This window comes from Melanotaenia boesemani, chromosome 14 (genome assembly GCF_017639745.1).
Source record: "Melanotaenia boesemani isolate fMelBoe1 chromosome 14, fMelBoe1.pri, whole genome shotgun sequence".
NCBI lineage: Eukaryota > Metazoa > Chordata > Actinopteri > Atheriniformes > Melanotaeniidae > Melanotaenia > Melanotaenia boesemani.
This window is the reverse complement of record NC_055695.1, coordinates 1,481,187-1,495,354: the sequence shown is the minus strand read 5'-3', so window position 1 is coordinate 1,495,354 and position 14,168 is coordinate 1,481,187. Positions and strand designations below refer to the sequence as shown.

Below are 14,168 nucleotides of genomic sequence, written 5' to 3'. Positions count from 1 at the left end.
TGAGACATTTTCAGTCATGCCTGCAGAAAAACTAATTAATGAAAGTGTTATTTATATTATCATCTGCCACGTATAACAGTAATTTACAGAGGGGTGAGAGCAGCTGAACCACGGCTGAACCACGGCTGAACCATGGCTGAACCACGGCTGAACCACGGCTGAACCACGGCTGAACCACGGCTGGGATGGTCTTTGAAACACCTTGATCTTAAACACGAGCTCGTCTGCAGAACCTTAAAACTTAAACATAATAATGACCAAAGCTGCCGGCTGAGTTGCTGGTCTGACTGGAAGTTGTCGGTTTCATTTTCACCAGTTGAGACTAAACCGGAGCCCCTCCCAGGGAGTCCTGCTGGGTCTCCAATCATGGATTCTGTTGCTTTTAGACAAAAACACAAACATTAATCCAGGTTTCAGCTGAGCAGCAGTGACGTGAAGGAAAGCTGAATTTGTTTATACCGCAGGCCATGAACCTGAAGGGCAGGAAACCACGAAACCCACATTTCCATACGCACCCTCAAAGTTTGCCTTTCCTTTCACCGTTTCCCCACAGAGGCTCTCCAGGGAAATCTGGAGGCAGCGTCAACATCTGAGCCGAGAACGACTGCAGCTCCTGAATAACGTCCACCAGTAAGAAGTCCTGCGGTATGAATTACTGAAACTTACAGCGTAAAAAACAAGAAGCAGCTCAGTAAAAAACATCTTTATTCATTCTCTGAAGGGACTTCCAGTCATACAAGGTCCAGGAGATTCACACAAACACTTTCACTGCAGATTGAAATGAAAAGAAAAATTAAATACCAGTTTAAGAAAAAAATGTCTGCAAACAACAGCAGCAAACAAACTTCAGTCATGGGACAGGATGTTAAACGACAACAGCAGCAGCTTCCCCCAAAAGTACAAAAATACTGTTCCAGCTGTAAAAAATAAAAATTCACACCTTTACCAAGCGAACCTCACGGCTGATGTTTCTGACAAAGATTTCATAAACCTGGAAACTGCAGTTAGAAACTGATGCAAAGCTTCATGTTTAGTCAGACAACCTGAAACGCCAAACCCAGAATTCAGTCTGACCTGCCATCCTACGGCGCAGTCCGAGCTGCGAGTTCCACTTTTAAACCGGTTTTCATCAACTTCCTGTTTAGGATTTTTAGGACTGGTCTGAGATCAGCGGAGGAAACGCCAACCCAGCCCAACCCCCGCTAAAAACAAACCTGCTACAACATATTATCCTCCAACTAGCTAAACATGCTATCTGGTTGTGAATCCGTTAGCTAGCTAACGGTTCCGTCTTTCTAGTGTCTTTCCTGGATACCAGGATTAGCAGAGCTCACTGATACTGCAGAGGAACGAGGAGGAGAGGTGGATCTGAGATGCAGCCCTGCAGATGATGGACAGGCTACAAGCAGCATTTTTCTTTTTGGAGTTCTGAAAGCTGAAGTTTCAGGAAGCTGGGGATCACCACACACTCCCGCCTCATTTTTCCCCTGGCCCTGTCACAAGCTGGTAACCAATGAGATCAATGGATACCAAAGACAGAGGTTTATCCCGTCTGGACCAGCTGTCCCTCAGCCGTAGACGGGCTGTATCAGACACCCGCAGCAGGTTTCACAATGTCGCTAATTTAGCTGAAAAAATGCAACGTCTGCAGCATCGTTCGTGGTTCACTTAGTTAAAATGTAAAAATTAGTTCAGGTTCTGTCTGCCATGATGCCCTCATTTCACCTTCACGACTCACGGCGTCTGAGGCTGAAAAATAGTTCAAACTTTCACATTTTTCATAAAAAAATATATATATCAGCCTGTTTGTTCATGATCATTTCATTATTTGTAAATGTTGGACTCTAAAAAAATGAACTGACCTTGATAAGTTATTTCCTTCTTTATAAAAAATAAAACAAACAGTAGAAGTGGTGTCTGATGTAAAATAAATAAGTTAGAATGTTCATACAGGATGGACAACACGGTCAGTAGTTTAGAAAAACACTGAAGCTCTAAAGTTCTACTGAGATCAACACTGTTGTCATGGAGACAGAACGGCGGGTGCACAGTCACCGTTACCAGATCCGGTCCCGGTACCGTCCCTGTCAGACTGCAGGACGGACTCAGCTGTGACCAGTTTCCCCGGTGTCTGCCTGGTCACGAGTCCAGCTGGATTAGTGGTTCTTGGTCTTTCAGTGTTTACTGAACCAGGACCGAGTCCGGCCCAGGTCTGAGGCTCCACCATCAGGTCTACATCTGCTCCACCGGCGCTCCTTCTTCTTTGGGAGGAGGCTCCAAGTGGATGGGAGTCACGGTGGCCGGCTTCTTCAACCTGAGTGGGAAATGACAGACGGGGTCAAAGGTCAGATGTGGGGGTGGGTCTGCTGTGTAATCAGTACAGATGGAGTCTCCAGGATGCTGGTTCGTGTTTCTGCCTGGTTTTCACTGCACGATGCAGCTCTGAGGATGCTCGTTGTCACGGTGACTGGAACCTTTTTCAGTCAGACTTCAGCATTTAACTGATCAAGCATCAGAATGAGGAGGAAAGAGGATTTAAAAGACTTTGAACGTGGCATGGTTGCTGGTCTGAGTATTTACAGGGATTTTCACCCACAACCATCTCCAGGGTTTCCAGAGATGGTCTGAAGAAGAGAAAATATCCAGAGCAGCAATAGAAGATGGAGAAACGTTGCTGGTCTGATGAGTCTCCATTTCAGCTCCACATTCAGATGCTCGGCTCAGAATCTGCTGGAAACATCATGAAAACATGGATCCATCCTGCCTTGGATCAACGCTTCAGGCTGCTGCTGGTGTAATGGTGGGGGGAGATTTTCTTGGTCCACTTTGGGCCCCTTAGTACCAACGTGGTCTGGTTTAACCAGCACAGCCTACCTGAGTATTGTTGCTGACCATGTCCATCCCTTTATGACCACAGTGGAGCATCTTCTGATGCTACTTCCAGCAGGATAATGCACCATGTCACAAAGCTCAGATCATCTCCACCTGCTTTCTAGAACATGAGGATGAGTTCACTGGACTCCAACGGCCTCCACAGCCACCTGATCTCAGTCCAGTAGAGCAGCTTTGGGATGTGGTGGAACGGGAGATTCTCATCATGGATGCAGCCGACAAACCTGCAGCAACTGTGTGATGCTGTCATGTTAATATGGAGAAAACCTCTGAGGAAGGTTTCCACCACCTGCTTCATCTATCACACCAGGATTAAAGCAGGTTTTGGAGGACGAACCAGCAGGTTGTTAAATATGTAATTTCAAGGTTTTACTGGTTGTGTGTTTGGTCTGTATGAGGACACATGCTGCAGAAACCTCCATCTGTTTCTGATCTGAGCATTACTTACGAGTACGGGGAGATGGGCACGGCCACAACCAGGATGTGAATTCTCTTCCTGAAGAGCCTCCAGAGGCCTCTGTGGTATCCTCGAACATCCAGGTCCCAGACATGCAGGCACTGCCGGCAGCAGAGAGACGGACTTTTAATCTGCCCGTTGAAAAAAAGAAAACTCACCACGTCTCAGGATGAAGGCGGGCGTACCTTGGCAAGTTCAGTCCAAGTGGACGTGTCTGTTTCAGACTCCATCTTTATGAACATGACGTAGATCTTCCCCCCAGAGTCTGGCACAAACGAGTCCTCACAGGGGTTCTTGGTGTGGTCAAGGACCTCCGCCTCTCTGCATCACACAAACAAAAATGAAACCACCACACCGGCAAACCTTCCCAACAGCTGACACAAACTCACTTCAGCAGCTTCTGGATCTCCACTTCGTAGGCGTCTCTCTTCAAACTGGAAGAGAAGAGCAGAACCATCAGAGAGCTGACGGTGGTGGTGGGATTCAGCTGCAGGTAGACTCACCTGTCCACGTTCTTCAGCTGCACGTTGGGAACCGTGTTGAACTTGTGCTTCTTGAAATAAACTTCCTGCAGGACAGAAGACGACAAACCAGCACAGTCACCTGGATAAACGTTACCGTCAATCTAAGCTCTCTGATTGGTGGAAAGTCTGACAGGAAGTGGCTTCATCATCATGTCCAGGTCTAAATAGAGGTCTCTTAGCAACATAGTAGTGATGGTGATGTTTTTATGGTGAAATGTGATAAATAAAGCTGTTATCATGGATCATTGTGGATTTACCAGATAGAGTCTCTGAATAAAACTACATTTAGTGGCTGGATTGTAAACCTCCTGGACGGGATAGAAATGCTGGAAAACCTCCGTAGATCAGCTAAAGGGTTAAATATCCATCACATTTACCCCACAGAGCTACACACCACCGCAACATTAATACAATAATTATTATACATATTTTCAAATAAAACTCAGGAGATTTTGTAAGAAAACAAAAGAAGCAGAAAAAACTGCTGCGACATCCAGAAGGACGGATCATTGTGCTGTGGAGGTGGTTCAGGTCTACGGGGGGACCGGGTACCGTAAGTAAAAACAGGTCTCAGTCTTACGTGGAAATATCCGTTCATGTTGAGGCCGATGATGCCGAAGTGGTACGAGCGGGAAACGTCGGGGATGATGCACTCCCGGCCTTTCCTCTGCTCCGGCATCCGCATCCACATGTCCCAGTCCCACAGCTGCAGCACAAACACAGCAGACACCTTTCAGCCAATCACACGCCTCAAATCAGTCCGACTGTCTCTACCAACGACTTCTGGATTGTTAACATATGAACAAATCGGCCTCAGAAGAAGAATTCAGACTGGGATCAACTCTGCCATCATATAAACCTCCACAATCCTTCCATCAGAGAGACCAGAACCAATCAGAGAGGCGGGATGACAGGAAGTCAGCGTTCTGGAGACAGGAAGCAGATAAACAGAAAAGCGAAATCTGCACCTTCTCAGGCGTCGGCCACTTTGGCTCCAGTTCATCCTTGTAGATGGTCTTCTTCAGAACCCAGCCCAGACCGGGCATGCTCTCCACCCGGTAGAGCAGAGCCGGGTCCTCGGCCGTGTGCTCGTAGCCCTGGTAAACAACAACAACAACAACCGTCATCAGAGGCACAGCAACCTTCCCTCAGCCTTTACAGAGAAGCTCTGCTCAGAGCTCATCAACAGCAATGAAACAAACACCAGAAGAAGAATCAATAAACAGCTCCAAGACGACATCATACAGAAAAGATGCTCAAATAATTACTACACACTGAAAAACGAGCTCAGGACCCACGAATTGCCAAAAAACCTACGTTTTTTTATGTTTTAAAGCCTGATCCTGGCACTAATGGGCAGAGAATTTTTAACTTATTTTTGGGCTCTTTAATGAAGAAAAACCTGCATCTATGTGCAGCTTATCACCATGTGCTGTGTCTGGTTCATTGTATTGTCAACGGTGTCCACCGGGAGGCAGAAGATGCATTTCAGAGCAAAGATTCTACCATGAAGTGGTGCGATAGGTCTCAGAAACGGGATTTATTAAATATACACATTAGGCCTTAAAGGGCTCAATTTAGTGATGGTCTCTGGGTCCTGAACCCAGACAAAGTGCTGGATCGGAACCTGAAAACCACAGACTCATAGTCTGATCCTTCAGGCTCCAGGAACCGCAGGAGATGAGATCAGACCTGCTTTTCAGTGGTGGTGGTAATTAGGGCTGGGCAATTAATCGAATTTTAATCGCAATTACGATCTGGGTTTTGAACGATCATAAAAATGAAATGGTCCGATTATTTTTTGTCCTTCACTTTGTGCTGTTTTCAAATCGAGAGCAGCTGTCATTGCAGCGCTTTGCTGCAGACTCCTCCCACAGCTGCAGACTCCTCCCACAGCTGCAGACTCCTCCCACTGCTGCAGACTCCTCCCACAACCGCTTTAGTTTTATTCAGAACGAGTTGCAGACACCTGGACACACAGGAGGCGGCGTCGCTCCTTCTCCATCATTTTCTATGTAAACTTGCGCGAGTTTCCTCCAGCCAAGCGACAGGCGACAGTCGTGCATGTAAAATGTTGCGTTCGTGCACGCAGACGTGCACACGGGGACTTGCGACGCAACACAAAAAAATAGAAAAATGTTCAATTTTTGTGAGTCGCAACTAAATAATCCACCAGCTCCCAGAGTCACAGAGAGACAAACGTTATAAACAAACAGAACTTTTTTCTCAATTAACACAGTGAACAATCCGGGATTTAAGAAACTCATCAACACTTTGGACAAACGGCATCACTGCCATCTCACCACCATGTTAGTGGACTGTCTCTTTCTTCCCTGTATGATGAGTGTAGTGAGGGTGTGTGAAAGACGTGGTGACAGTCCGATGTTTCGCCACCGCTACGGACCTGTGGTGAAGCCGCACCAGAGCCGTATAGAAATGTCGCGCTACATTTTATTGACGCGGATTTCAACGTGAAAACGAAATGTCTCCAGACTATTTTTTTCCAGATCACACCAGGCGGAACATAGCTGCTGGTCTGAGACAAACAAAAGCTATGAGGACCTGGTGGAAAGAAACTAGTCTGTATTACCACAGTAAACACTTCAAATGTCGTCCCCCCCCCCCAAAACCTCTTATCTATAATTGTGTTAAATAATCGAGATCTCAATTTCAATCAAAATAATCGTGATTATCATTTTTCCCATAATCGAGCAGCCCTTGTGGTAATATTCAGCTGGCACACGGAGCACTGAGAACTCACCTGGTCGTTCCAGGCTGAGATGCAGTACAGACTGTCATCCTCGTCCAGCAGGTGGATGGTCTGACTCAGGAAGCTACCAGAAAAACAGACAACGTTAACTACACAGACCTGGTAGACCTGTTGACCCAAAGCTGCAGGCTGGCAGGCGGATTTAACTGGATCCTGCAAGTCCACCAGGCTCCGGTTTGAGCCTGAGACTGTGGAGGAGCTGCAGTTATATAAGAAACCTTTCTGTGAGCAGAAGCTTCGCTTTCCTTTGCTCTCCAACTGAAACTTGAAAGCAGACTTGCTGAGTTTTTTTCAGCTATTTGAAGTCAGTGCTTCAAACAAATCGGTGGCCAGAGGAGGAAGATGAAGGGCTGCTTCATGTGGATATACTGCCACCTGGTGGTGACCCAGAGTTTACAGCCTTCTCTCTGAGCCCACAGCAGGAACTGTCTTTAGGTTCCATGAATAAAAATAAAAACTCACAGATATGTGAAATATGTTGTCCTGAAATACTGGTGGAAAAATCTGTATGAAGTTGTATAAATTCAAAGCAGAGATTTAAGATTAAACATCGTTTGAACTGATTCTTAGTTTCAGAACGGATCTGATCACCAGTTTGGTTTTCACTAATGTCCAAGTCTTGAACCAACGCCTCGTACTTTATGAGCAGTTTTCTCCTGGACAACAGGAAACAGCTGCAGAAATTTATTACATTTATTACATGTTCAGTCATAGATATAAATCCAGTATCTGAGTCAGAACCAGTGGGTCCAGTTCTAAGGAGCTTAAACTGAATGTTTTAATTTTTCTTCCCAATGTGAACCCTCTAAGACAAGCTTTCTATCATTTCATTAGGTAGTCATCAGGACATCACTTTCAGATCCTGTTCCTCCGCTGTAGATGGTTTTTAGTCCTGACTCTTCTTCTGTCCTCCACGTGTCCAGTTTCTGCCTCCATGCTGAGATGAACCAAGTTTCCAGCTGCCAGCTGTTTGCACCTTGTTGCTGCTGAAATCCTGTTTTCTGTCAGACTGTCTGATCTTTGCTGTTCTCTAAAACAATACTAATGGGATCCCACATCTTTACATATAAAACTTATTAACTTTTGATGACATTTTATGAGTTTCTTGTCAGGGACCTGCTGTACCTGACTGTGCAGAAAGCAGGCAGCCAGACGATATGGACTCGTCTCGACGGTGGATCTGGGTGGATGCTAGCAGGTGGCTCAGCAGACTTCATGTGGTAGAATACGACAGTTTCTACACAAAAGGCAAACTACATTGTCTTTCATTTTCACTTCTTACATCAGGATTTATGGTGTGAAATCCTAAAAACGTGGCTTTACTCCCGGGACTAGTTTCCTACTTTTAGTGGCAGAACAAGCACTGATTTCAGTCAGGGTTGGTACAGTCAGTTAGGTGAGTTACTGCTTGAGTTTCTGTCTTGGTTTCGGGTTATTGTTTACATTGCTGGTGTGGGGCTCTGTCGTTAGCACCTTCTCTCTACAACCAGTTGAGGCCGTGACGCGGGTCACACCCACTGTGTACTGCTCAGGGCAAAGCAGATAGAGGCGGTTTCAGCCGGGTGCAATCAAGCAAAGTGAGCTCAGCTGTGTCAGCTCCAGGTACTTTTCCACACATGGTGCGCTGAAGCGTCAGCGAGGCATCAGCCCACGTTGGGTTAGGACCACAAAGGGTAAAGACCTGCGAGTCTACCTGCGCGAGTCCACCGAGAAAGGGCACAAGCTTAAACCTCCTCACAACTATATTAACGCACAATGTGCTTCAAACCCATCCCTGTCAGATATGGGTACAGACCAAGACGTGTCACCCATAGACACTGCAATCCGCAAAACCTGTCCTTTCCAATGGCATGCACATCAGTCACACCCTCTGTTACCTTTGGTCTCTGGAACTGTCAGTCCGCAGTTAACAAAACAGAATTTATCAGTTCATTGATAAATCTCTCTGACATTCAGGTCCTAGCCCTGACTGAAACCTGGATCCGTCCAGAAAACACAGCTACACCAGCTGCCCTTTCTGTCAATGCAGAATTTAGCCAAACACCTCGCTCAGCTGGACGAGGAGGTGGAACGGGCATTCTTATTTCTAAAAAGTGGAACTTAACTTCTGTCCGTCCTATGGCTAACTGCTCATCACTTGAGTATCACGCAGTAAAGGTCTCTACACCCATCACTGCATACATTCTGGTCATTTACCGCCCTCCGGGTGGCAGTATAGCTGAGTTTGTCTCTGAAATGGACATGATTCTCTCTGACATTCCTGATGATGGCACACCACTAATTGTCATGGGAGACATGAACATTCACATTGACAAACCACAGGCAACTGACTTTCTGGCTCTTATCTACTCTTTCAATCTCAAACTGGTACAGACTCCTCCAACACACAAAGCTGGCAATACTCTTGACTTGGTGCTGACCAGAAACTGCTCCACAGCCGACCTGTCTGTCACCCCGCTGCACCTCTCTGACCACTTCCTGGTTAAATTCTCTGTCTTCCTTCCTCATGTCAATCAAGCGGCTCCAAAAATGGTGTCCTACCGCAGAAACTTGAGATCCCTCAGACCTACACAGCTGTCTGATGAGGTTTACTCTACCCTCCCTTCCCACTCAGACTTCTCCTTACTGTCTGTTAATGAGGCTACAGAAACACTCTGCTCCTCTCTCGCCTCCTCTCTGGACAAACTCTGTCCTCTGGTGTCAAAACCAGCCAGACAAAATCCTCCCAGTCCATGGCTCACAGAGGCTCTAAGGGATCACAGAGCCGGACTCAGGGCGGCTGAAAGAAAGTGGCGCAAATCAAAAGAGCACACTGACTTGTCTGAGTACCAGCAAAAACTCGTAACTTTCACATCCAGCCTAAAGGCGGCCAAGATAGCCTTTTATCAGAACAAGATCCGCAATGCTCCCAACTCACGACAACTGTTCATGGCGTTTAACTCTCTCCTATCTCCACCACCTGCTCAGCCTCCCACTGTGCTGACTGCAGAAATGTTTGCTTCCTACTTCACTGAAAAGGTTGCCACCATCAGTAACCAATTCACTGAGCCTGACCAACTCAGCCTTACCAAACCAGCTACTGGTGCCTCACTCTGCTCCTTCCACTCTCTAAATGAGGACCAAGTCTCTAAACTTCTAGTCAACTCAAAACCCACAACCTGTCCTCTTGATCCTGTTCCCTCTGACATCCTGCAGAGCATTTTACCTACAGTCAAATCTGCAGTAACTCATATTATCAACTCCTCTCTTAAATCCGGTGTCTTTCCTTCTGCCTTCAAGCAAGCTCGGGTTACCCCACTGCTGAAGAAACCCACACTCAACCCAGCCCAGGTTGAAAACTACCGGCCGGTCTCACTGCTTCCATTCATGTCTAAATTACTAGAGCGTGCCGTCTTCAGTCAGGTCTCACAGTTCCTCCAAGACAACAACCTGTTAGATCCATATCAATCTGGATATAGGCAAGGTCACTCTACTGAAACTGCTCTCCTGTCAGTTACTGATTCCCTACGGCTTGCCAGATCCACTGGTCAATCCTCAGTCCTTATACTGCTGGACCTGTCGGCTGCCTTTGACACTGTCAACCATCATATACTGTTCTCCAAACTCTTAGAGCTTGGCATCTCAGGATCTGTCCTCTCGTGGTTTACATCCTACCTCACAGGGAGATCATTCAAAGTATCTTGGCGAGGGGGCGTGTCCAGATCACATGGGCTGACAACAGGGGTGCCTCAGGGCTCGGTGCTCGGCCCTCTTCTCTTTTCCCTATACACCTCCTCACTCGGTGCAGTCATTAGCTCTCATGGTTTCTCCTACCACTGCTATGCAGATGACACTCAGCTTTTCCTTTCTTTCCCACCTGATGACACAACCGTCTCAATGTGAATATCAGCATGCCTTGCTGATATCTCTGCATGGATGAAGGACCGCCACCTTCAGCTAAATCTGTCCAAGACTGAGCTTATTGTCTTCCCAGCCAGTCCTTCTTTACCACCACAGATAAGTGTGCAGCTAGACTCAATCACACTAGTCCCTACATCTTCTACCAGGAATCTTGGTGTCATGGTAGACAACCAGCTGACCTTTAAGGATCATGTTGCCTCGGTTTCCCGGTCTTGCCGATTTGCTCTCTACAACATCAGAAGGATCAGACCCTACCTGACTGAACACACGACCCAGCTCCTGGTCCAGGCTCTGGTCATTTCACGCATTGACTACTGCAACTCCTTACTGGCTGGCCTGCCTGCATGCTCAGTTAAACCTCTGCAGATGATCCAGAACGCAGCAGCACGTCTGGTCTTCAACCAGCCCAAAAGAGCTCATGTCACTCCACTGCTAATTGCTCTTCACTGGCTTCCAGTTGCAGCACGCATCAAATTCAAAGCTCTGCTTCTGGCTTACAAAACAATAACCCAAACGGCTCCGGGCTACCTTCACTCCTTAATCCAGAGCTACACTCCCTCTCGAAACTTACGCTCTACCAGTGAAAGACGCCTAGTGCTCCCACCACAACATGGCGCAAAATCAGTAGCTAGACTCTTCTCCTCTGTTGTTCCCCGGTGGTGGAACGATCTACCAAACTCCGTCCGATCCGCAGAGTCCGTATCCACTTTTAAGACCAAGCTAAAGACTCAGTTGTTTAAGGAGCATTTCCACATTTAGCTTAACTAAATGAGTCAGAAAGATTTGTCCAGCTTTTTGGCTCAACCAAGTACTGAAGAAGCTGTGTGCACTTATGCCCAAGATGATATTGTGTGATGAAATCATGCACTTATGCCCAAGTTGATATTATGTGATGAAATCATGCACTTATGACCTAGTTGATATTGTGTGATGAAATCGTGATCCTGTATTAAAAAAAAAAAAAAAAAAAAAAACAATTATATGCACTGCACTAGCACTACATGACAGCACCTGGTCCAACTGGACTCAAAAGTGGTCTGACTATCACTTAATTATGACGTCCCATCTTGTTTGAATTCATGCTTGTGTTGTTCTTCCTCTCAAATGTAAGTCGCTTTGGATAAAAGCGTCTGCTAAATGACTGTAGAATAGAATAGAATGGCAAATTGATGAAATGAGAGTGAAACATCAACACACCTGACCTCCTCTGAGGTGCTACTGATCATCCTGTGGGAACATACCTGAAGAAGTCAATGGAGATGTCCAGGTCTTCCTCCAGGACAATGGCAAAGTTTGCTTCCTGATGAAAACGGTCAATAACAGAAGCTTCATCAGCGTGTGGACAAAACTACACAAAGGAAATCAGTCGATGAGGCACTCACAGGATGAAGGTTGAAGGTTGCTGTTAGACTCGCCTTGTAGTGCTGAAACCAGGAGAAGAGACACGTTACTGGAGGGATGGACAGATGGACAGACAGACGGACGGACGGGTGGATGAACGGATGGATGTTACCTGTGAGACTCGGGCATTCTTGATGCTGATTGGTGTGTGCTGAACTCCCTTCAGTCCGAACAGCTCCACGACGTCCATCGGCTCCTGAACCGACAGAGACAAACGTTTCAGAAACGTCGGCGTTTTTATGGAGCTGCTGGAGATCCAGATCCAGGACTAAAGAACCTCTCAAACCAGATGCAGTTTTCAGCCACGTCTGCTCAGAATAAAGTTTTATCCAATAAAGTTTTAACTCTTCAAACCTTGCTGCCTTTTATCAAAACAACTGTTACTTCGTCACACTGGAACTTTATTTCTTCAATTTAATTTCAGCATTTTCTTTGTTTTTATTTCATTTCTTTTAGAGTGTTTTTAATGCACTTGTTATTGTTTCCTGCAGCCCGCTGTAATTATTTTAATGCTTTTAATGTTTTATGTAAAGCACTTTAAATAGTTTTATAGATGAAATGTGCTGTACAGATAAACTAGTCTTGTCTAAAATCTCCACCATAGTTCCTGAAAGCTACCTTACATTCACAGTGAGTTTGGTTCGCTGAGTGTAGGTGAGGAACAGTCATGTCTTTAAGTCTCTGCTCCACACTGATGAAGGTTTAATAATTAAAAGTGTATTAATTCACTCTGATATGAGGTGTCATTAATTCAGACCATCAGTCACCGACAGATGGAGGTGACCTTGTCTCCCTGAGAAGAAGAATGACTTATAAGTTAAATGTTTTTATTAATTTAACTAAATGAATCAAACCTGTCAAATTCATCAACATTTAATGTTTCTGCAGGAGAAATTTGCTGTTGGGTAAAAAACGTTCATCCTGAACGACATAACTCAGACTAAATGAGAGAAACGTTTCACTTCACAGCTCATCATCTCGGAGAAAAACCTCGCATCACACGTCTGAATCTGGTCAACCAATCACTGCTCAGCTGTACAGACGGGCCAAAAAGTATTCACACCCCTGTTAGAACATGAAACCACGACAACAAAGTTCCCAACATTCCCAACGTTTAATGTGACCTTTAATACCCTGAAAAACTAGAGCACTGTGATTTCTGCCATATAGAAAATTCTGATGGAATGTGGCAGTAAAACCGGAACGCCGCAGCTTTCCGTCTGCGCGAGGCCACCTGCGGGAACGCCGCAGCTTTCCGTCTGCGCGAGGCCACCTGCGGGAAAGCCGCAGCTTCCCGTCTGCGCGAGGCCACCTGCGGGAACGCCGCAGCTTCCCGTCTGCGCGAGGCCACCTGCAGGACAGGAAGTCAGCCGCACACCACACTTTTCCAGAAACGTACAAACACCACAGCAGCGCAGGTCTGATTCCCGACCTGGAGCCCGTTACTGCTTTTGATAGCCACTGTGGTCAAACACCTAAACAAAGACTGGGAGGAGACAGAAAGGTGGTACCTCGTAGTAGCCATCGATGAAGACGGTGATCATCTGGGGGTTGACACCATGAGCTGAAAGAAGCGACCTCAGCATCCTGAAAGCAGACCATGATGGTGGTCAGGGTTCATGACGGTGAGAATCAGGCAGCAGGTAAATGTGACTGAGCAGCCATCTTTCTCTACGCTGGGCAGCAGCTTCATATTAAACTGTTTAAACCAGGACTCCAGACTGCAGAGTCAAACTGCAGTTTAACACTTCAATAATTTATTTAGGTTTAGGAAACAGAAACAGAAAGACACGATACATTCAGTCACCGATGGAACCACTCCGGTGTTAGCTAACTCACCTGTACAGGTAGTTGGGTCTGTTCCCTGCGATGATAGCCACCGGAACATTGAAGACGTTATTGCTGAGAAGCTGGAAAAAAACATTAGAAGTGATTATTGTTTTTGTGTTTCCAGATAAAACAGCAAAATTACGGCTTCCACCTTCGCAGAATCTGTAGCAGATTTTAATCCCAGTATAAACCAGTGTGTAACAGCTTTTAATCCCAGTATAAACCAGTCTGTAGCAGCTTTTAATCCCAGTATAAACCAGTCTGTAACAGCTTTTAATCCCAGTATAAACCAGTCTGTAGCAGCTTTTAATCCCAGTATAAACCAGTCTGTAGCAGCTTTTAATCCCAGTATAAACCAGTGTGTAGCAGCTTTTAATCCCAGTATAAACCAGTG

The 14,168-nt window shown here is 46.1% G+C and overlaps 1 protein-coding gene across 2 annotated transcripts in view; it reads right to left on the bottom strand.

Moving 5' to 3' along the window:
* Positions 1-688: 688 nt before the first annotated feature.
* pomgnt1 (protein O-linked mannose N-acetylglucosaminyltransferase 1 (beta 1,2-)) overlaps positions 689-14,168 on the bottom strand; it is a 50,678-nt gene continuing 37,198 nt past the window's right edge. For both annotated transcript variants that reach the window (XM_042006067.1, XM_042006066.1), the window contains exons 10-22: positions 13,784-13,854; positions 13,456-13,531; positions 12,057-12,140; positions 11,926-11,967; positions 11,785-11,843; positions 6,635-6,707; positions 4,842-4,970; positions 4,454-4,579; positions 3,853-3,917; positions 3,739-3,783; positions 3,535-3,670; positions 3,341-3,450; positions 689-2,314 (exon numbers count right to left, since the gene is read on the bottom strand). In XM_042006067.1, the coding sequence (XP_041862001.1) occupies positions 2,233-2,314; positions 3,341-3,450; positions 3,535-3,670; positions 3,739-3,783; positions 3,853-3,917; positions 4,454-4,579; positions 4,842-4,970; positions 6,635-6,707; positions 11,785-11,843; positions 11,926-11,967; positions 12,057-12,140; positions 13,456-13,531; positions 13,784-13,854 (1,098 nt within the window). In that variant the 3' untranslated portion in view covers positions 689-2,232. The remainder of the gene's footprint in view (positions 2,315-3,340; positions 3,451-3,534; positions 3,671-3,738; positions 3,784-3,852; positions 3,918-4,453; positions 4,580-4,841; positions 4,971-6,634; positions 6,708-11,784; positions 11,844-11,925; positions 11,968-12,056; positions 12,141-13,455; positions 13,532-13,783; positions 13,855-14,168) is intronic.